General features: G+C 47.9%; 1 protein-coding gene across 8 annotated transcripts in view; it reads right to left on the reverse strand.

Annotated features, from left to right (window-relative positions):
• The window catches only part of PTPRN2 (protein tyrosine phosphatase receptor type N2), a 924,814-nt gene that overhangs the window by 499,993 nt on the left and 400,618 nt on the right, over positions 1-24,203 (reverse strand). For all 8 annotated transcript variants that reach the window (XM_070618094.1, XM_070618092.1, XM_070618095.1 and 5 more), the window contains one exon: positions 7,786-7,872. In XM_070618094.1, coding sequence (XP_070474195.1) covers positions 7,786-7,872 — 87 coding nt within the window. The remainder of the gene's footprint in view (positions 1-7,785; positions 7,873-24,203) is intronic.

Raw genomic sequence — 24,203 nt, forward strand, 5'->3', positions numbered from 1 at the left:
CACAGAGACAAGATAAGGGGGCAAACAACCACAATTGTGCCCCAGGAAACTGAAGCATGCTTTCCCAAAGTTTCCAAACTCCCATGGATCCTCTCACACATGGAGGGAGGTTTGTGGGGGTGGGCGAGGGTGTGGGGCACAGGGAGGAGGGGTGAGTGGCCTCGGCGTTGCCAGGACTCTTACAGGATGGAGCTGAGCTCGGGCATCTGCCCGACCCTCTGCATAGGAGACGATAATGAAAAGTGTCAGGATTGTGAATTCCCACTGCTGCATCTTCAGTGGGAGTCTTGAAAAACAAGAACACTGTATTTTCATCAATTCAGTAAATCCCACAGATGGGGAACTAAACTGCTTCTTATATCGTGAGAACACATGGAGACTGATCACAGAATTATGCTGTCCTCCCGGATGCCCTCCGCTGATCCAAACCTTCACTGGGCTGATCCGGAGACTCAGCTGAAGCTCATTAGAAGCAGGGTTGACACTGGTCCCCACCTCGCTGTGGAGTCGGCGAGCTCGGAATGTCTTCTTTTGTACTGTAGGTCCGCGCAGCACCACCCAGCTGACTGAGAAGGCGGAGAGAGGCCTGAGCATCAATCAGCGCCGCCGTGGACAGCCACGATTAGATTATAAAATCATAGCTGGTCGTTGTGCCTCTGCTGGCGTAATTACATCAGCATGCTAATGCTGTTTTAATGGCTTCTAATGATGTAATAAGAAATAATGGAATTTACTTGACAGCTACATAACCATTAACAAAACATATTAAGCATAACTAGTACTTCCATAAAAATGCAGACAATCTCTGAAGGTGCCAGATCGCACAGAGGCCTCTCCTCCTCTCCTGGAACAATGAACAGCCCTGAGAACGTGCTCTAAATGAAGAGCCATGTGCTGCTCATGCAGTCGGCCCTGCCTGGGGCCTCCATTGCTTACGTCCGTCTGTCCAGCAGGCACACATCCTCAGTGTGTGCCATCACTGTGCTGGTCCTGGGGTGACCCACAGGACAACACGTACAGCTTGGGAGGGGTGAAGCTAACACCACACACGTGCACACACACACGCTAATTACAGACATTAACCAGCCAGGACTAAGGGCTTCAGAGGTGGCTTTGGCACCAAGAGGACCATACTTCAGCTTTGAAACGTGAACAGGATTAGGAGCAGGGAAGACTGAGGACACCCCTAGCCAGGCCAGGCCATGGGGAAGGTACTCTTGAGGGTTTGGCTCCCGCGAGCCCTGTGGACCCGATTCCCAAAGGCTTAAACAGAGGGCAGTGGTGTCAGGGTCTGCTCCGTGGGAAGTAAGAAGCCCCCAGGCTTCTGAGCAGGGAAGAGACTGAAAAGTGATCTTTACAGATCTCTGGTTTGGTACCCAGCTCAGCTGGCCAGCGCAGGACTGCCCTTTGGGGAGGCTGGAAAGCGCTCCTTGGATACCCCTCTGTGCCGGAATCACTCTCCAGACATGGACGCCATTTGCTTGCATGGGAACAAGGAATGAGGAGCTAACCGGAGGTGAAGGACCAGGGAGAGAGGGAGCCCAGCCAGCTTCACACTTAAATTAGTGTGTACCTGCAGGCCCTCTAGTCTGGCCACCCCCTCCCACCTGAAGCTCCTCCAGACCTGAAGCCTCCTCCCACTTGAAACCCCTCCAGTCCTGAAGCCCCCTCCCACCTGAAACCCCTCTAGTCCTGAAGCCCCCTCCCACCTGAAGATGCTCTGGTCCTGATGCCCTGCTCCCAGCATCCTGGCGGCTGACAGTCCTGCCACTGCTGAGACTCTTAAAGACGGATGAGGAATGGGAAAGATGATGGGATGGGGGAGAAAGTGAGGTAGCAGGTACACAACATAGAACCCTGTGGGACATGGTGGGAGAAGATAGTGGCATCTCAGGGTACCAAGTTTGGGTCTAGGGCAAAACGTGCTTCTCAGTCTTGGAAACCCAGGTCGTGTTCTCTCCAGAAAGAGAGAAACCTCACACCTTCCTCGATAACACCCAAAGAGTGTAAAATATTACCACCCACAGAAGCCCTGAAGATGCGAGCAGCAGTCCCATCTCTGTGTGAAAGAATCTCAGTCTTGTGGTGTGCAGTGGGCCTGTCTGCGTGGGCTCTGTGCTATTGAGGTGAGCAAGGACACAGGCGGTCACTTCAGCTTCCAGCCCTGCTGCAGCGCAGCTCCCTCCTGAGCTGTAGAACCTGGGTCGTACCCCCCAATCCTGGGGACAGTTCTGGGGATGGTGGGAGAGGAGAGGAATGAGGGGCAGAGATGGAGAGGGAAGGGCACCATCGTGGAACCAGAAGGCTCCCAGGCTGCTCCGTGGTGCTCCCAGCCCACCGCACTGCAGCTCCCATCTTATCTTGAGAATTTCCCCTCCAGCCCCACGTCCTGAACGCCACCATCTCCGCAGCATTGTGCCCAGGCTGTGAGGCAGGCCCTGGCTCTTGATGCACACACACCTCAGTTTACAACAAGAAGCGGTGGCAACGGGAGTGGTGAGGGGGGCCCCAGGAAACACGAGGCCTCCCAGGCCTGGGACCTCTGCCTTCTATGCTGCAGAGTCATCACGCAGGGTTTTGCCAAAGAAAAATAATGAAAAGTTAATAGACACAGTCCCGAAGGGCCTGAGGAAGTTTTACTCTAAAGCTGCTTCGGGTGATTACTGTTTTCTGGTCCAATGTCCTTCATGACAGGCAGAGTTGAGATGACATTCCCCGATGCTCCAGCCACCCTGCTGCTCCTGGAAGCTTGTCCCGTGGGACCGACTCTTATTTAACACTGTCAGATTTCTCCTGCAACATCTTCAGGTTTAATGAAGAAGGCATTCACTCACCCACTGCCTCCCTCCTCTGCAGCACTCACCCTGGCACCAACTGGTGGATTCCCAGGGCCTGTGGAAGCACCGGCCATATTCAATGTCTCCTACTTACGGAGGGAGTGGTGAGCCACGGATCCTCAGCTGTTGCTGGTGGGGCAGTTTGAGGGGACAGGCCTGTGCTGTGCCATCTCTCATACATTTAACACGTGCCCACGCTGTAGAGTCACCATGCTGGGTGCCTGGTGTGAATGTGTGTAGGGACTACTCTGGCCCCTGAGCTTAGCATCCGTAGTGAAGATGGAAGATGACTCACGATGTGTGGAATGCAGGGAAGGCATCCACAGAAGGCTGAAACAGGCCCATCAGGATGCTCAGGAAACCTCCCTCCCCTTTGAAAAGAAGAGTCAGCACCACCGGGTCAGGCTTGGTTCTCTCTGTGCCTGTCCATGCAGAGGCTATGACATGGGCAAAGGGCCAGTTGACATCAGCCACAGTCAGTGGGAACAACGTGCCCATTCAGCTGCCATGTGGCCCTCCACAGGGCCTCTGTTCATGGCTGAGTTCCTGAGTCCTACAGCCAAGCCCCTTTCAGGGGATGGTATACAGACGGGCAGTACGGATGCACAGACCAGGTGTTGAATCTCACTTCGAAAGGAGTGCAATTTGACAAAGGACAATTCTAACAGACTCTTGAGGTGACAGGTGAAAGTAAAAGTCACTCTCATGGGGCTTATGTGCAGCTTAACTAGACACACAAATAAAGTATTTAAAAGTGGGTAACCCCCAGTCACACAGGTTCTTCTCCAAGGCTAAACCCCGCCCAGCATGGGGTACCACCCCTCACCTAGAAACCTTAGCAGCTCCCAAATCACTTGGGCCTCCACTCATGTCCCCTGTAATGTAATTTATTCTTCATGCAGCTGGAAACATGCTCTCCTGATAAAAATTCTTTGGTGGCTTCCCAGCACTCAGAAGAAACAGCACACTACTCGCAAGGATCTTCAGGCCTACCTGCCTCACGTGGACCATGCTGTCACCACCTGTCTCACGAGAGCCTTTCCACGCCCACCTGCCTCACGTGGACTGCACTGTCCCTGCCTGTCTCACATGGACTGGACCGTCCCCATCTGTCTCACGTGGACCAGGCCATCCTCTCTGTCTTATATGGATCACACCATCCCCACCTGTCTCACATGGACTGGACCGTCCCCACCTGTCTCACGTGGACCAGGCCATCCTGTCTGTCTTATATGGATCACACCATCCCCACCTGTCTCACGTGGACCAGGCCATCCTGTCTGTCTTATATGGATCACACCATCCCCACCTGTCTCACGTGGACCAGGCCATCCTGTCTGTCTTATATGGATCACACCGTCCCCACCTGTCTCACGTGGACCAGGCCATCCTGTCTGTCTTGTATGGATCACACCATCCCCACCTGCCTCACGTGGGCTGGACCGTCCCCACCTGTCTCACGTGGACCAGGCCATCCTGTCTGTCTTGTATGGATCACACCATCCCCACCTGCCTCACGTGGACCAGGCCATCCTGTCTGTCTTATATGGATCACACCATCCCCACCTGCCTCACGTGGGCTGGACCGTCCCCATCTGTCTCACGTGGACCAGGCCATCCTGTCTGTCTTGTATGGATCACACCATCCCCATCTGTCTCACGTGGACCAGGCCATCCTGTCTGTCTTATATGGATCACACCATCCCCACCTGCCTCACGTGGGCTGGACCGTCCCCATCTGTCTCACGTGGACCAGGCCATCCTGTCTGTCTTGTGTGGACAGTGTCGTCCCACGTGCCTCACGTGGACCATGCTGTCCCTCCTGTTCATAAGCAGCGTGGCCACTGGGCAGCTACTTCAGCACCCCCAGCTAGGCAGGTCCTCCCTAGACCTCATGCAGCTTCCTCCCTCACTGCCATCATCCCTTCATCCCTTTGTTTCCAGGAGAACTAAGGCTGCCTAACCTTTCCTAGCTCTGTCTATGAGTCTATTTTTGCTGAAAGGTCAGCTACACCCGAGCAGGGACCTTACCCACTTGCTCTCTGCTCGATCCTGGCACACAGCACGTAGCAGGCCCTCAGAGAATGAACAACTATCTCTACAGATGGTCACGTTCGCCAGTGTGGAGTTGACACAAGGGCTTCATTAGCTGGCGGGGACAGTTTGGGCTGTGTGGGCCCCAAGGAGTCCGATAAGGGAACTGCAGATTATTACAGCCAGGCCTTGGCCTTAGCCCCTCTGCCCCAACTTCTGGCTACTTCCTACTCAAAACAAAAGCTGATAAACTTTAAAACAAAATAATGGCAGTAGGAAAAAGAACTTGGAAAGCTCCACAGAGTAGCAAGACTCACAGACAGACAGACAAACTATCTTCAGGACCAATGGCCCCGCGGTGGGGAGCAGAGAGGCCCCAGCTCTTCGGGTGCCTGTAAGATCGCCCCCTCCCACCAAGGCACCCTGGACTGGATGTATGGTGGAAGTGCCCCGGCCCCCCGAAGCTGAACAATTCTGTATTCCTGTGACATTCTCTACGCTTTCTTGTGTGTGTGTCTCTTCAGCCAGATTGCAATCTGCTTGGGTGGACTTGTCTTCCCTCTCTATCCCCTCTCAGTACTTACACAGCACTGACATCCCCATTCTACGACCCAGCATGCGCAGGAGGGCCCCCCATGCTGCCAATGAAGTCACAGGGCCTCCCTCAGTGCACTGTGCTCAGACACTGCCTCATGGTTTGGGGTTTGCATTCACGGTGACAGAGCACAGACAAAACTACCTCAGAGTATCACCCTCTGTGCAACCCTTCTTCACCTGCCCTCCAGGACACAGTCTAGGGCATGGACATGCCAGGGGAGGTAGAAGGACGATGGCAGACCCTGATGGTGCCAACACACTTGTGTGTGTGGTTCTCAGGGAACATCTGTAGGGGACCCTGCCCCACGCCCCTCCACACCGTCCTCTCTTCTCCGTCCCCATCACAGACAGGGCCCTGCATCCACTGCATCAGGACTGTAGCATCTGCATCCATCCCTGGCCACCTGGACCGTGCCCCTTAGAGTCCTGTCCAAGTGGAACCTGTCAGGATGTTCCCCAAAGCCTCTCCCATCTCTCCTAAGTCCCTGGCTTCCTGAACGCCACACACCTTGGTCTGAGCAGGTTTCCTCTCGCTCGGAGGACCGTCAGACACACTGGGGTCACCGTATGGAAGTATTTCCCCACCTGGGGACAGCTGCTGCCCCTGCCCACCTTCCACCACCAGATTGCCCAGTGCCCAGCCATCCCTGGCCCCCTTGGTCCAGATATAAGAGGGAAATGCCTGACAGCTGGGGCTCCAGGACCACTGGCTGCAGCCCCACTCACATCTGCTCTGGTTGTAGTGATGGATCCTGAGGGGCTGGTCACTGTATGTTGTGATCCCGCCCTGACTCACCCTCCCCTCCATGTCTATGCCACTCTGCCTCACAGGCAGGCTTCTGACACCACATGCCCACTGCAGCTACCTGATACCAGGTCCCTTCGTCCTCCCTCACCTGTAATGCTGCTAACCCTCCTCCCTCTCGTCCTGTCTTGGCCACATGGCAGGCGGGCTGCTCCTTCTCAGCAAATCTGACTGAGTCGCTCTCCTTGGGCCTGCTGCTGTGTGTCTGGAGTGCGGGCTCCTTAGATGGCCCTGCCTTCTCTGCTGCTCGGCACTTCTCACCTGCACAGCCGTCTGTGCACCCAGGTGAGGTGAACTCTCAGCAGCTCCCTCGGTCATTCCAGCTCTTTGCCCGTCCGTGGACTTCTTCATTCAAATGTTTACTGAGTCCACCCTGTGCTCTGTGCTGGACACCGCAGATGCACGTCTGGAGCACACCTCGCCCCCCTGTGGGACATCGCCACCTGTACTTCAGCTCGCCTCTTCTAGAAGGCCCCAGGCTAGGTGAAGCTGTTCCCCATACATGTCTCCAAGCACCCTCCACTGTAGCCACCTGTACACCCATCTGCCTTTCCCACTGAGTGGTACGACATTTGGGCAGGGCAACGTTGCTCACACCGTTCGCCTAGCTCCCAGCATGATGCCAGGGCACAGCAGGTGCTCAAGACACACTTGCCGTGTGGAGGACAAGTGACGCATGAGTGTCTGTAGGCCACAATGGACATACCCTGTGTCCACATTCGCATCAACAGATGGCTCAGCTAAGTCTATATTTTGGGTCCTTAGGAGCTCACGCCACATGTGCTAACCTGTCCTCATGCCTCCTCAGAACTACTGATCTCCATGCTCAGGCTCGGCGAAATGTGGCATGCCTGGTCAGTCCACGGCCACACTTGGTGACCCCACTCACTCCCCACATCAGTGTATTTCCATTCATCTCCCTTACATGATCCTCACGCTCAGCCTTCTGTAAACACTTTTCAGGGAATAGGAACATGGCTGCCCCTCAGCGTGTGCCTGTCATGTGAGCACCACTCCAGCCCCAATGTCACCAAATCTTTCTAGAACTCAGTCCACTGCAGCAAGAGGGGCTGGTGGCACCCAGCGACCCCAGCCCTTTCCCCCATGCAGTGGGTTTGGCAGCAGCTGTGCACTGTAGGCACTCAGTAAATGCTGACTGAGCCTTCACCAGCATGCGTCACCCCCAAGACTCTGGCTCATCTGCAGCAGGGTGAGGCCTGGGAACCAGAAGGTTCTAGAGCCTCCTGGCGATTCCAGGTGCGGCAGGGCTGAGGGCCACAGCCTCAGTGAGTCCCACTCTTCAGGAAATGTAATTCCATAATTACACACAGCTCTCAGCTGTGTTTGAATAACTTGCCAAAACCCACTGGAATTTTCCTTTCATTTCTTTCCTAAAGTCTCTCTGACATAATTAACAGGAACCACAAGACATAGTTCTCTCCCTCACAAACCAATTTATGGGACAGAACCAATGTGAGCTGAGGGTATCCCAGGACCCGCAGCCGCACTCACTCGATGTCCACGAAGACGCTCATCGGCACCTCGAGGAGACGTGCAACGCCCGCCAGCAACTCCTTCCCCTTCTCCAGGCTCAGGGGGCTGTGGGGGAAGAGCAAAGGGGGCAGCATTACAAAATGGAACTCACCAGTCCTCAGGAAGCTGAAAGGCGGCAGGAGCTCCCCCGCAGCCCCGCAGTTCCTGAGAGCAGCCGCTCACTGTATTCCTGTCACATAGTGACCGGGCTCTCAGGGCACCTGGGATCAGGTGCTTCTCCAGGCGTGATGAATCGCCTGAATTTCCAGCAATGAGACAAACAATACACTGCAAATGGAATTGTTAGGAAGTGTAATGGGCCCATGGTGCTGCAACTGCTCATCTCAGCCTCAATAAAAAATATAATGAAGAGGGAGGCGAGGGAAGGACAGAAAGGAGAGAGAAGAGATGGGAGATGGAGGGATAAGCAGATGCTGAAAATCAGATTTCAGGATAGGGAGTCAAATGTACAAAGGAAATGCATATTTTTTTAATGGATTCATTTCTAAAAAGTGTTACATGCCAATGAAAGGATCTATAAATATCACACTTTTAAGGGTAAACAGTGAGACAGGATGGACAGCCCCCTAGCAGTGACTCATTAAAAGGGGCGCTCATGTTCCAGAAGGCCTCAGACACCCCCAGCAATGCCAGTTCCATGAAGAGGCACCAGCAGCAATGGCACGTAACTCAAAGTTCCAATTACAAATCCTGAATGCCAGCACTCAGGCTTGTAAATCACCCATTGCCTGTGAAATCCTGTTAGTACCACTGCAAAAAGTATTCAATTATATTGTTATATAAAAACTGTTGTACAGCAAAGGTTTTCATCCTAGCTGACCATTCATTCATTCATTTGTTCATTTCTTCAGCAAATGTGTAAGAGTGCCTATTGGGCGCCTGGCACTGCTTTAGGAAATGCAGCAATAAACAAAGGCTGAGCCATTGCCTTCACAGGGTTTACATTCTAGTGGGGACAGAGGCAGCAAAGTCATCAATGAGTAAAAACAGAGCATATTGTTGAATTGTGTCACCAAAAATTCACACGTTCAAATGCTAAATGTGGAACATCAGAATGTGACCTTATGTGAAAATAGGGGCATTGCAGATGATCAAGCTAAGATGAGGTCATGTGGGTGGGCCCTGAGCCAGCATGACTGGTGCCCTCATAGGAAGAGGAGGTCAGGACACAGACATGCACACAGGGCAGACGATGAGCAGAGCAGGCACCAAGGCCCCACCTGGGACAGAAGGCTTCAAGAACTCAGGCCAGTGCACCTTGTGAGTGAGGGCAGGGGACATGGAGATGAAACCAGGGAGCAGTGAAGCAGAAGACCTGGAGCGACGATGGTTTCCTGCGATTGCTGATTCTAAGAGCCAGCCAGGTCTCAGGAGGTGAGGAGGAATTAAACAGGCTCGCAGCAGCTCAGAGGACATGGTGGCCGGGTGAGTGTGGGGTGAGACCTGCCAGCCTCAGAGAGACAATTTAGGGCTTGTTGACGGGACTAGCTGGTGAGCCAAGGAAACGAGAGTCGAGGAAGCGTCAGGAAGGACAGAGTCAGGAATCTCACTGTGGACACACGGATAAGGAGCCCCTGCTGAGCATCCAAGCTGGGGAGGAGAGCAGGCAGTGCCACGTGAGGCAGGGCCCAGGGCAGCAGAATGGCCCGGAGACATGCAGGACGGAGGGGACAGGCCCCGTGTTGGTGAGAGTGAGGAAGGCAGGCTTCTGGGGGAGGGAGGATGGTGAGATGGACCACTGGTTGAAGCAGGACACACCAAAAACAGAGCCAGCATGGGAGGAGATCATGAGGGTGGTGTCCAGTAAGGGTTCTAGATCCTTAGAGAACCTCAAGTGGAGACAGAAGCAGGAGTGCAGCAGGCGGGACTGGGGTCCAGAGTCGCTGACTCCCGAGAGGCATGAAGCGACTGCTCTGGGATCTCCTGTGAAGCTGCTGGTGGTGCACCCCCAGGTAGATGCTACTATTCAGTGGAGGAAACTGGCTCAGAAAGGCTGATAATTAACCAAAGTCCCACAGCAAGCAGATGGCAGGACTGGGCTGGGAGCCCGGCGCCCAGCCGCTTATTGGCACTCCACCCCACGCCTTCTCTCAGGAGAAGGGAGCCCCCCTAGCCCTGCACAGGAATGGGGAAATGCTTATCACCAAATAATACCAGGCATCTGCAGGTGGCTGCCACTGTCGCTGACTGTGCCAAGCCTGCTCTCCAACCTCACCTAGGTTATTTCAAATCCTCTCCCCGCCTCCAAGGCACTGTTCTTCCACAAGCTGAGAAAGGAAAGGACAGTGAAAGGCAGGTCTGACCTGCATCTGTGATCAAGGGGCTGCCCTCTCGTGCACTGTCCTGCTTCCTGAGCTTGCAAGTAATGCATGGGCTGGGGACGCTCCTACCAAGGATGGACTCGTTCCCCAAAGCTCCTGAAACACAGCTCTCCAGATTTGTTTCCTTAAGATGTCTTAAATAAGAATATGTTTTTCAGTAGGTATGCACATGTGGTGTGCAACTGTGCCCTTGTGCCTTTGTCCCCCCATTTATGAAATCCCCTGTATACTTGTCAGAGATGATGCCTTAGCCCCACCAGGAGGTGAGATTCCTACTGGGGAAGGAGTCCACTTAGAACCTCTGAGTCATCCTCATCACTCACTGTCCATCCATGTGGAACTGCAGGTCAGAGCTTTCTCTTCATTAGCCAATGAGTGTCCCAAGCATGTGTGTATCTAAATACAGTCTGCCGGGAGAGGCCATGGCAACACAGGCAGCCCGTTAGGCATCTGCACCCTGGCACTGGGGACGGGTCTTGAGGGAGCAGTCTTGTGGTGACCACTATTCCAGTGCATCATACTGGAAATAACTTAGCAGAGATGACATCAAGGTGCAGATTCAAAAACAAGTTTCCACAGTCCAGCATCAGGAGAACAGGTGGGCAGAGATGTCAGGAAGACACATTCATTCGAGGCCAAACTCTAGAGCTTCTGTCAGAGAAAGAACATCAGCCTAGAAAGTCTATTCTGGACATGGTGACAACAAAGGGAGAAAGGGCCAGGAGGCCAGTGGGAAAGATCTCCAGGCAGTGAAATCTGTACATCTGCTCACATTTACCCTGTAGAAGGTGCTTGTTCATTCTCCTCACTTTTATCCTCACAGACAAAGTTATTCCTGCTGTTCACTTTATCCTCATAGACGCGGGTCATTCCTCTTGTTCACTTTTACTCTCACAGATGGGGGTTCTTCCTCCTGTTCACTTTATCCTCAGACACTGGGTTTATTCCTTCTGTTCACTTTACCTTCATAGACGTGGTTATTCCACTGTCACTGTTACCCTCATAGATGGATGCTATTCTTCCTCTTAACTTTACCCTCATAGACGAGGTTATTCCTCCCGTTGATTCTAAATTACAGACAAGGGTTATTCTTCCTGCTCACTTTTACCCTCATAAACAGGGGTTATTAAATCTTCACACTTTTTGTCCAAGTTTTTTTTTATTGCAGTAACTTTGGTTTATAACATTATATAAATTTCAAGTGTACATCATTATGTATTTCATTTTCTGTGTAGATTACATCATGTTCACCATCCAAAGATTAAATTACCATCCATTACTGCACACATGTGCCTAATCGCCCCTTTTGCTCTCCTCCCTTCCCACTTCCCTTCGGGTAGCCACCAATCCAATCTCTGTTGCTATGTGTTTGTTTGTCATTATTTTTATCTTCTACTTATGAGTGAGATCATATGGTATTTGACTTTCTCCCTCTGACTTATTTCATTTTAGCATAATACTCTCAAGGTCCATCCGTGACGTCACAAATGGCCAGATTTCATCATTTCTTATGGCTGAGTCATATTCCATTGTGTATATATACCACATCTTCTTTATCCATTCATCTCTTGATGGATACCTAGGGTGCTTCCAGGTCTCGGCTATTGTGAATAATGCCACAATGAACATACAGGTGCATGTATCTTTATGCATTCATGTTTTCATGTTCTTTGGATAAATACCCAGCAGTGGAATAGCTGGATCACATGGTAGATCTATTCTTAATTTTTTGAGGAGTCCCCACACTGTTTTCCATAGTGGCTGCACCAGTTTGCATTCCCACCAGAAGGGTAGCATCAGCCTCCCAGGGTAGGCACCCAAGAAATGCTGCTTTAACAATCAACTGACAGATAACATGGCCTGAAGTATTCAATTTGGGGTGCTGTTCCTCACAACAACATGAAACAGAGATGAATGGGTCATGAATGGGACTGCTGAAGTGAGCCAGGAGGGGATGCCACAGCTGGAGACTGAAGAGCTACTGTTGCCCAGGCTGCAGGGATAAAGAGGGGGCGAATGTCTGACCACAAAGGCAACAGGCCCAGAGGAAATGCTAGGACCAGGCATGCGTTTACCACTTGCAAAAAGATACAGAGGACATAGGTGAACAAGAATCATCTTACAGAGCCAGCGCAGTGACAACATTAGAACTCCAGAAATTGTGACAGAACATGCAAATTTAACCTGATGGATGCCAGATCTCCTGAGGGGGAGCCTGGAGCTGCTGGGCTGCTTTTGTCTCATGAAGAGAGAAGACAGCAGGGTCTACCTGGGGGCGGGGCCAGGGGAGCACTCCTGAAAGAAAGAGCTAGAAGGGCCTGTCCAGAGAAGTCCTCTCCGCGCAAAGGGGGTCCTGGCTGCGAGAACGTGCCCAACAGCCCCGGGCAGAGACTCCAGGAAGGTGCTCCTTGGGGGAGGGGGTGCTCCAGTGGTGACTGCAGGTAGGAAATCAGGGAGACAGAGGTAGGGACCAGCGACGTGTGCACATGGGCGCCTGCTCACTGCCCACACTTCCCATATCTATCTCCCAAACACCTCTGCATGACCCATGGAACTCCCCACCTTGTAAGGGGTCCCCAGGCTCCCACCAATCATTAGGACAGAGGAGAAAGGATTTACGCTCCAGCAAAACAAGATCCCTTCACATCCTTGGCTCCCTGTGCATCAGTGACGTGTGGAAATGGAACAGAGGAGTGCTCAAAAGAACCTGATTTCAGAACCAAGTTATATTTCAGCCTCACCCCCTTAGATCTTAGAGAGTTTAAACTGATGATAGGAATACACATTTACGGCCAGGTGTGAGGTGCCTGGCTGATTTCAATGAGGCAACAGTAGGCATGGGCCCCTCCGCTGAATGAAAGTTAAATCTTAGGAAAATGGCTGTTAGGAGACAATTACTACAGAGATGAGAATGTGGGAAAAAATTAAGTTGATGCTGTGCCTGATGAAGAGCACTTCCCACGGCCCCCTCAGCTTGCTGTCCTTCTCCTTCATGACATGTGTCTCCCACGTTATGGTCAGTAGGTCAGGCTGGGTAGTCAGAACTATCTTTCTGTGGTCACTCGGACCATGCTTTGTCGGTGAGTGTGCCTGTCAGCTGCTGAGGACTCTGTCAGTATTAGACCCACACCGGGACATCCTGGGTGCTGTGGGCCATAAACAATGGCCTCCCTAGTGGCCTCCCTCTCAACCCTTGCTCTAGGAACAGAACCTAAAGCTGGAGTCCTGGCCCTGCAGGAAGGATGAACAAGGGCAGTCATTCCATGTGGCGTAGGAGAAGAGGCATCTGATAAGATACCAAGGACTCCCCAGATGTGCACACTCGCACCTGCACATACACCACCGACTCCCCAGGTGTGCACACTCCCACCTGTACACACATCGACTCCCCAGGTGTGCACACTCCCGCCTGCACACACGCCAAAGACTCCCCAGCTGTGCACACTCCCACCTGCACACATACCAAAGACTCCCCAGTTGTGCACACTCGTACCTGCACACACACCAAAGACTCCCCAGCTGTGCATACTCCCACCTGAATACACACCAATGACTCCCCAGGTGTGCACACATACACCTGCAGACACAAGAGACTTCCCAGGTGTGTACACACACCTCCATCTGCAAGGACGTGGGCATGTGCATGAGACAGTGGAACAGGCACACACAGACACATATGCTGTCACATTCACCAAAAAGAGCACTGGCCCTAAACCCAGTGAGGCACGTGGCGACGACATCCATTCTTGGATTGACATGACTGGGCCACCCTGCCTGCCCTGTCTGACTTCCCTCTCCTCCCAGTGATGCCTCAGCCAGCCCAGGTTCCCCTCCCTCAGCCCCACATAGGACTATTTCTATTTGCACTCCTCGTACCACCTGTCTGGGGTTCTGTACCCACAATGCCTGTTCTTCATCCTCAAATCCTGGCCACCAACCAAAGCCCCACCAATTCTAACCATGGAGGCCTGGGAGGCTCCCCCTTCTCCTAAAACTCCCTCTGCACTTTGACTCAAAGCCAGCCAGCTCATCACTTACAGTAAAAGGTCTGTAATGATCTCGTGTGTTTTCACCCTGTCTCCTTCCACAACCTGCAGACTCAGAGAGGGTGTGAACCATGGCTCATCCTTCTTTGTATCTCAAAGCCTATTGCTCCATGCTGAATGTAAACCAACTTCCCAGCCAAGGTTTGCTATCAGATTCCATGAATTCCATTTTCTAGCTTGTTTTAAACCAAAGGGGTAATATGATGAGATGAGGAGTCCAGAGGTTCCATCACGAATTCCAGTCCCACTGTTAGCCGTCAGACAATCTCCTTCACTCTCACAATAGAGAAGTTTAACATTTTCCTCCAAAACAAGATTATTTAAAACAGCTTTGCAGATAATGATAAAGTTCATCAGCCCAGAGTATGTTTATGAACCTGCTTGCCTCCTGGTCACACAAACTACACGACAAGCACAATCAGCCCCTTCCTGTCTCATCACTGCAAGCTGTCATGGCTCCAGGCAGGGAGGGCAAATGGCTTACGACAATAGTGGTTCCATTCAATAAGTCAGACAAGTAAGATGGTGCTGATTGTACTCAAAATGAGCTTGCAGCTATTTCTATTTTATTTTTAAAATACATGGCCATCATCTGTCATTTCACGGCCTGAACTTCCTTAGAAAGCAGTTGGAGTTAATCTTGAAAATCAATAGATGGATACAGCACGTGTAATTTCAGCTGTCCATCTGTGACAGCTGTCACCCTGACTACCTGGACACCCAATATCGCTGTGGAAGACAGAGAGATGCGAGAACTTTCAGCGGCTCAGGGTCAGAGCTGGGATGGTGGTGAGGGCTCCTCACTGCCTGCCTCCATGTCTAGTGGCAGAAAGGATTTTCAAAAGCTAGACAGTGTCTACTCTCTCTAATGTATCTCCATTCTGAAGCATGGCAGCATGTTAATACTGCTGTAAATCATTTTGAACAAGGATGCTCCTAGGGATCTACTAAGTAAGCAAAACAGCGGAAATTCTAAAGCATTCACATCATTCACTTGACGGGAAGCTTGAATTAGAACTCACAACATCTGTGATAGCCTCAAACACCATGTGCAACATTGTGGACATCCATGGTGTCCTAAGATCATCGCTGGAATGAGAGAATGGATGAAAAATGAGAAAAATTGAATATGTTAGATGACAAAAGAGCTGTGGAATGCCACCCTTAAAAACAAAAAACTAGTGAAAATAACAAGGGTCAGAAATATTAAGGGCAGTGAAAACTCTTGAAGGTTTCGTCATGCTTGTCACCATGCTACGACTCTACGTAAATTCTCTCATTTAATGCTCACAACAGACCTGTAAGGAAGGTACCATTAGGAACCTCATTTTAAAGGTGTGGAACTGAGACTAGAGAAATTAAATTCGTTGTCCAAGGTCATGCTACTAGTAAATTCCAAAAGGAAAAACTCAAACCTAAATGTTATTATTGAGTGAATATTGCACGGTAGACTTCCAGAACTGTGGGTAAGCCCAAATAATTGCTGTATCCTTACCTATGTTTTACCTTAACTAAACTGAAGAGTGTCTCTCCCATGATTTCTCCATGTCTTATTTTCACAATGGTGTTATTGTGTCTTCCTTATGGGCCAGATGAAATCAAGCTGAGGACAGGATCTGGCCATTGGGCCAGATGTTCCTGCTAACTAGACATTTACATCTAGGACTCAGTTTTCAAGTACTGACCATTTTTGCTTCTGCTGCTTCATTTCCTGATTTTGGACATTTTACTATTTATTTGAAAATTCACCAAATGTAGGGACCAAATGACTGATGGAATGAAAAATGAAATCAGTCAACTTTGATACAAACTTTCTGATGAAATGATATTTGAAACCAATGGATAAAATGATATTATTGTGGGATTCACCAGTTACTTTATCCCTAACCATCATTATAACAAATAATGATGTTTATTCTATTTAAATAATCTTATAAATTACTTAAAACTTTTGCTAATCCACAGGGATTCTCCCCAAGGCAGAGAAGTGATATTTCTGATGAGGGCAAATGATGGAGGATGGAGGAGCCAGAATGATTCAAAATTCCAACTTTGATTCAGTACCACCCTTTTTCCCTGTAGAAGACTAATAAAGCCCAATGTTTTTCAGAGCATGGGTGAGCTGTGCAAGAGTTCCTCTGACTGTTTGTCTACAACAGCATTCTAGAGCACATGCAAATTCATCTCAAGGTGCTAACAATCCTGCATTATACTCTTATTAGTAAAGTTGTTAACAACCATTGACTCTTCACAAGTGAAAAATCAACAAATGAAAGGTTGTCGTAATCTAACTACTTATTATTTTTAACACCAAGATGAGACTTCACTTTTCACCATAAATATATTCATTTCTTCAAATTTTTTGGAAAAAAATTTTCCAACAGCTTAAGACAAATCTGAGGATAGAATGTCTTAGAGTCACCTTTAGAAAAAGTTTATTGACATCAAAAACTTAAAATGAGGAGGTGTGGAAAAATACAGAGCTTTTGTATGCATTCATTAAATTATCAGCATAAAATAGACTGTTATAAGATGCTTTATGTAAGCCTCATGGTACCACAAAGCAGAAGATATACAAAAGATAAAGAGAAAGGAATCTAAGCATACCATTATAGAAAATCATCAAATCAGAAAGAAACAAAGGAATTACAAAACAACCATAAAATAATTAACAAAACGGCAATAATAAGCCCATACTTATCAATAATTTCTTTAAATGTAAATGGACTAAATTCTCCAATTAAAAGACACAGAATGGCTGAATGGATAATAAAAACAAGACCCGGCTATATGCTGCGTACAAGAAACTCACTTCAGCTTTAAGGATACACATAGAATAAAAATGAAAGAATGTAAAAAGATATTCCATGAAAATGGGAACCAAAAGAAAGCAGAGGTGGCTTTACTTATATCAGACAAAATAGGATTTAAGTGAAAAACTATAACGAGAGACAAAGAAAGTCATCATATGATGATAAAGGGGTCAATTCTTCAAGAGGCTATAACAACTGTAAATATTTATGCACCCAACATAGGAGCACCTACATATATAAAGCAAATATTAGGGAGATACAGACAATACAATAATAACAGGAACTTCAATATACCACTTTCAACAATCAATAGATCTATTACACAGGAAATTAGTAAAGAAATATTGGGCTTAAAGGACACATTAGACCAGAGGAACCTAATAGACATTTCCAGAACATTCCAACCAACAGCAGCAGAATACACATTCTTTTCAAGTGCCCATGGAACATTCTCCAGGATAGATCATATGTTAAGTCACAAAATAAGTCTTAATAAATGTAATAATATTGAAATAATATCAAGCATCTTTTATAACCACAATGGTATGAAATTAGAAATCAATTACAAGAAGAACACTAGAAAATTCACAAATATGTGGAGACTAAACAACACACTCTTGCACAACCATGGGTCAAAAAATACCTTGAGACAAATGAAAATGGAAATAGTACATACCAAAACTTATGGGATCCAGCAAAAGCAGTTCTAAGAGGGATATTTATTGTGACAAAGGCCTACGTTAAGAAAGAAGAAAGATCTCAAGTAAACGACCTAATTTTACACCACAAGAAACTAGAAAAAGAAGAAAAACTAAGCCTAAAGTTAGGAGAGGGAAGGAAATAAAGATCAGAACACAAATAAATTAAATACTAACTAAAAAGACAATGGAAACAACAAAACTAAGAGCCAGTGTTTTGAAAAGATAAACTGACCAAAGAAAAACAGCAGAATGCAACAAATAAAATTAGAAATTAAAGAGGAGACATTACAACTGATACCACAGAAATACAAAGGATCATAAGAGAAAACTATGAACAATCATATGCCAACAAATTGGACAACCCAGAAGCAATGGAAAAATTCCTAGAAATATAAAACTTCCCAAGACTGAATCACGAAGCAACAGAAAATCTGAACAGACCAATTACTAGCTAGGAGATTGAATCAGTAATCAAAACCTTCCCAACAAACAAAAGTCCAGGACCAGATGGCTTCACTGGTAAATTTTACCAAAAATTTAAAGAACTAATACTAAACCTTCTCAAACTCTTCCAAAAGATAGAAGAGGAGGGAACACTTTCAAACTCATTTTGTGAGGTGAGCATTACCCTGATACCAAAGCCAGATAAGGACCCTATAAGAAAAGAAAATTGGCCAATATCCCTGATGAACATAGATCCAAAAGTCCTCAACAAAATATTAGCAAATCAAATTCAACCATACATTAAAAGGATAATACACCACAATCAAGTGGGATTTATTCCAGTGATGTAGAGATGGTTCAACATCTGCAAAGCAATCAATGTGATACCCTACATTAACAAAATGAAGGATGAAAATCATATGATCATCTCAATAGATGCAGAGAAAACATTTGACAAAATTCAACATTGAGTCATGGTAAAAACTCTCAACAAACTGGGTATAGAAGGAACATAACTCAATGCAATAAAGGTCATATACAACAAGCCCACAGCTAACATCATACTCAATGGTGAAAAGCTGAATGCTTTTCCTCTAAGATTAGGAACAGGACAAGGTGTCCTTGCCATTTTTATTCAACTTAATGCTGGAATTCCTAGCCAGAGAAATTATGCAAGAAAAAGAAATAAAAGGCATATAAATCAGAAGGAAGAATTGTCTCAACTTGCAGATGACATGGTATTATATACACAGAACACTAAAAACTCCATCAAAAAACTGCTAGAATTAATAAACAAATGCAGTAAAGTTGCAGGATACAAAATCAATATTTAAAAATATGTTATATGTCTAGGGGCTGGCCCCATGGTCGAGTGGTTAAGTTCGCGCGCTCCACTGCAGGCGGCCCAGTGTTTCGTTGGTTTGAATCTTGGGCGCGGACATAGCACTGCTCATCAAACCACGCTGAGGCAGCATCCCACATGCCACAACTAGAAGGACCCACAACGAAGAATATACAACTATTTACCGGGGGGCTTTGGGAAGAAAAAGGAAAAAAATAAAATCTTTTAAAAAAAAAATCAAGTTTAAAAAAAATATATGTTATATTTCTATACACCAACAACAAATCATCAGAAAGAGAAATTAAGAAAACAATCTTATTTACAGTTGCATCAAAAAGAATAAAATACCAGGGAATACATTTAACAAAAGAGGTGAAAGATCTGTACATCAATGAAAGAAGACACAAATAAATAGAAAGATAGTCTGTACTCATGGATTGGAAGAAGTAATATTGTTAAAATGTCCATGCTACTCAAAGAAATCTACAGATTCAGTGCAATCCCTATCAAAATTCCAATGGCATTTTTCATAGAAACAGAAAAAACAATCCGAAAATTTGGATTTGGTATGGAACCACAAAAGACCCTGAATATTCAAAACAATCTTGAGAAAGAAGAACAAAACTGGAAGCATCATACTTTCTAATTTCAAACTATATTACAGAGCTATAGAAATCAAAACAGTGTTGCTTGGCATAAAGACAGACACACAAATCAAAGGAACAGAATAGAGAGTCCAGAAATAAACTTCCACACGTATAGTCAATTTATGACAAAGGAGCCAAGAATACACGATGGAGAAACAATAGTCTCTTCAACAAATGGTGTTGGGGAAACTGGATACCCACATGCAAAAGAATGAAACTGGACCACTATCTTACACCATATACAAAAATCAACTCAAAATGGATTAAAAACTTGAATGTAAGGCCTGAAACAGTAAACTCCTATAAGAAAACGTAGGGGGTAAGCTCCTTGACATCAGTCTTTGCAGTGATTCTTTTGGATTTGACCCCAAAAGCAAAGGCAACAAAAGCAAAAATAAATAAGTGGGACTACACCAAACTAAAAAATTTCTGCACAGCAAAGGAAACCATCAACAAATGAAAAGGTAATCTACGGAATTACAGAAAATATTTGCAAACCACAAATTGGATAAGAGTTAATATTCAAAATATACAATAAACTCATACAACTCAATAGCAAAATAACCAAATGCAGTCATGCAATGCATAATAACATTTTAGTCAACAACGGACCGCATATATGATGGGGGTCCCACAAGATTAGTGCCATAGCCTAGATGCGTAGTAGGCTACACCATCTAGGTTTGTTTAAGGGCGCTCTATGATGTTCACACAATGATGAAATTGCCTAACAACACATTTCTCAGAACACATCCCCATCGTTAAGTAATGCATGACTGTAACCCAGTTAAAAAATGGGAAAGGACTTGAAAAGACATTTTTTCAAAGAAAACATACAAATGGCCAATAGAGGCATGAAAAGATGTTCAACATCACTAATCATCAGAGAAATGCAAATCAAAACCACAATGAGATAGCACCTCACACCTGTTAGAATGGCCATCATCAAAAAGACAATAAATAAGTTTTGGAGAGGATGTGGAGAAAAGGGAACCGTTACACACTGTTGGTGGGAACATAAATTGGTATAGCCACTAAGGAAAACAGTATGGAGGTTCCTCAAGAAGTTAAAAATAAAAATACCACATGATCTAGCAATTCCATTTCTGGGTATATATTCAAAGGAAACAAAATCATTATCTCAAAGAGATATCTGCACTCTCATGTTCATTCCAGCATTGTTCATAATAGCCGAGGTATGGAACCACCTAAGCGTCCAACAGTGGATGAATGGCTAAAGAAAACATGGCATGTGTATACACACACACACACACACACACACACACACATATATAATGGAATATTATTCAGCCTTAAAAAAGAAGGAAATCCTGTCATTTGTGACATGAATGAAACTCGAGGGCATTATGCTAAGTGAAATAAGCCAGACAGAGAAAGACAAATACCGAATGGTATCCCTTATATGTAGAATCTAAAAAAAGTGGAACTCATAGAAACAGAATAGAAAGGTCATTTCCAGGGGCTAGGGAGTGGGAGAAATAAGGAAAGGTTAGTAAAAGGGTACAAATTTTCAGTTATAAGATGGATACGATCTGAGGATCTTGTGTATAAGGTGGTGACTATGGCTGATAACACTATTGTATAGCTGAAATTTGCTAAGAGAGTAGAACTTAAACGTTCTCCCCCTAAAAAAAGATAAATATGTGAGGTGATGGATGTGTTCATTAACTTGATGGGGGAATCCTTTCACAGTGTTTACAATTATCAAATCATCACATGGTACATTTTAAATATCTTTGTCAATTATACCTCAATAAAACTGGGAGGAAAAGTATATTAAGTAGGCTAGTGAAGTTGCTTCCAAAGGGGTCTATTGTCCTGTGTTGACTTCAGATTAGTTTGGGTATTTGTAAGAAAATTAAGTAGACCACTCCGTGGGGGTAAAGCCACAATAATGAGTTTCTAGGGCCGGCCTGGTGGTGCAGCAGTTAAGTTAGCACATTCTGCTTCGGTGGCCCGGGGTTCACCAGTCTGGATCCTGGATGCGGACATGGCACCACTTGGCACACTATGCTGTGGCAGGCGTCCCACATACAAAGTAGAGGAAGATGGCACAGATGTTAGCTCAGGGCCAGTCTTCCTCAGCAAAAAGAGGAAGATTGGCAGCAGATGTTAGCTCAGGGCTAATCTTCCTCAATCAATCAATCAATCAATAAAAATAACGAGTTTCTAGGTCTTCTCAAAATATCTGCATGTGGATTTTTGGTGGCAGTGTTACCCTGGGCTGGGCTCCTAGACCCACTCAGCACCAGCCTCAAGCACTCAGGCAGTCTCTCCTAAAACAACTGTGGGTGGTCTGACAATTCCAAAGGCTATGTTCTTGCTATTTTGGTCCAGCAGCAGCTCACAGTGCAGGAGGAGGCCAGTGCGGAGGGTTGAGACCAGGACTGCGAAAGCTCATCAGGAAAGCGAGCCGTGTGGCTGGACAGGAGAGACAGGAGTCCAGCTAAGAAGCCAAGTAGGATCTCTGGCTGGGGTGGAATGCAGAGGGAGGGAGTGGATTCTCGGCCCTGGCAGTCAACAGGGACTGCAAACCCTTGTGAATAGCGGACAATTAGGAAAGTTAGCTCTGTGAGAGGAAGACCTGCAGAGCACTTTCTGACACAAATCAGTTGTCCCCGACCTTGGTCGCACCCAGATGCATGTGGGTGTCTCTGCTCTCACTCCTGGCCTGTAGGAGGACGCACCAGGCCAGCTCCTGTGGCTGCCTCCCACTCTCACACGCTCACTCGCTGGCTACTCGCTGGGCCCCATCCTCAGAGGCTCGGGGCTCCTCAGAGCCTGCGCATCAGCACAGTCCCCCCTCCAGAGCCACTCCTGGAAGGCACATGCTAAGCCAAGGGCCTTCATTCTCATGCAGCTCTGCAATCATTAGCTGTCAGGCCTCTCTCCCAAACACACGTGCTCGCACACGCCTCTGCTGAAACTCTGCTTCCCAGAATAAAGAGTGACTTTACTCAGAGAAAGACCATCCCTGAGAACAGAGCAGCCAGCTCACAGGCCACCTGTAGCACGTGGCCCCTCCGAACCCCACTTCTCTGTAAAATCCTGCCCCGCGGCTGCGGCCAGAACTCGTGGCTCTGTCTCGCCGACCAGTTCCTATTCTGCCCCACGCTGCGTGCACTTTATCAGACTGCACGGCCGCTCAGGGTTTGCGCCTTCATTTCGTTTCTTGCCTCTTTATAAACTCTCTCGGAAAGCTTGCTACTCACGATTCTAGTTAGTAACTTGTCAGTGTCGATGCCTTCCAGATGCGTTCTTCCAGCCCTCGCTTGGGGCTGAGGAGAAAACCGCTGAGGACTGCTAAAGATTCCATCCAAGGAGGCACCCAAGAGCTGAAGAAGCAGCACACAAGCCACGTGAATGTCTTGGGATGAGCCCACGGGCAGAGCAACTCCTACCACCGGGAACCCTTAGAAGAGGGTACCAGCGAGAGTTGTAAAAAGGCTGGTGTAGAGGTAAGAGGTCTTCACACGCCAACCTCAGGGGTGAGAGGATGGAGCAGCTACACCAGTGGAGGGTCCTGCGTGGAGCAGAGGGGCCTCCAGGAGCCACCACAGGGGCCAGCTGAGACAGCTCATCTGTGCCCACAGTCTGTGTGATACCTCAGCTCCGTATCTTTGCTGCATCAAGGCAGAGCTCTGGGCATAGATGTATGGCCTCACCATTGTCTCTAAGCACCTGAGTCCGGAGAAACATTGGTGGTTCACACCTACACTCTCGTCTACTTCCAGCATGCTCAACACGCTCTACACACGCTGTTCCCAACACGCTCTACACACACTGGGTTTCCAACATACTCTACACATGCTGTGTTTCCAACATGCTCTACCCACGCTGGGTTTCCTGGGAAGCCAAGCTGAATCAGGAAGCCCAACCAGCAGTGCTGGCTCGGGGGCTGACCGTCCCATGACTCTCCTTGCATCCCTCCCCGCTCTGCCGTCTCTGCTCCTCCAGCAAGCACCTACACGTTGGGATTCTCCACCAAACTTCCTTGGGGACACACGGCCAACCCCTGCAGCAGGAAAGAGGGGATGGACACCCTGCCTGGCTCCCCAGTCTCATCCTCCAGGCCCTGGCAGCTTTGCCCACTGGAACCTCGCCTGGAGCCCCGCTGGTAAAGCAGCCTGGAAATCGTAGTGAAACCGCCTAACTTAGACAGAGTTGAGTCCAGGCCAGTTCACAGCATAGATGACACACTGCAGGTCAGCCCTGTAGTACAGAGAGTGAGGAGTGGCCAGCACATCTCCTGTGGACCTCCCACTGTCCCTTCTCCACTCAGCGGCAGAGGCGTCTGGGAAAGTGGGACCTGACCCACCATTTGCCAGTTTGGCAGCCTCCAGTGGTGTCCCATGTCTATCAGGGGTAAGGACCCAATCCTTGCCAGGGCCCTGCAGCCTCACCAGCCTCTCCCCGCTCCTCCAGCCTTATTTTAGCTCCTCAAACATCCACACTCCCTCCTGACTCAGAGCCTTGAATATGCTTTTCTCTTTGGAACACAATTCCCTTCCCACCTGTCTGCCTTCTACACAGCTAGAAGTA

Source organism: Equus przewalskii, chromosome 4 (genome assembly GCF_037783145.1).
Source record: "Equus przewalskii isolate Varuska chromosome 4, EquPr2, whole genome shotgun sequence".
NCBI lineage: Eukaryota > Metazoa > Chordata > Mammalia > Perissodactyla > Equidae > Equus > Equus przewalskii.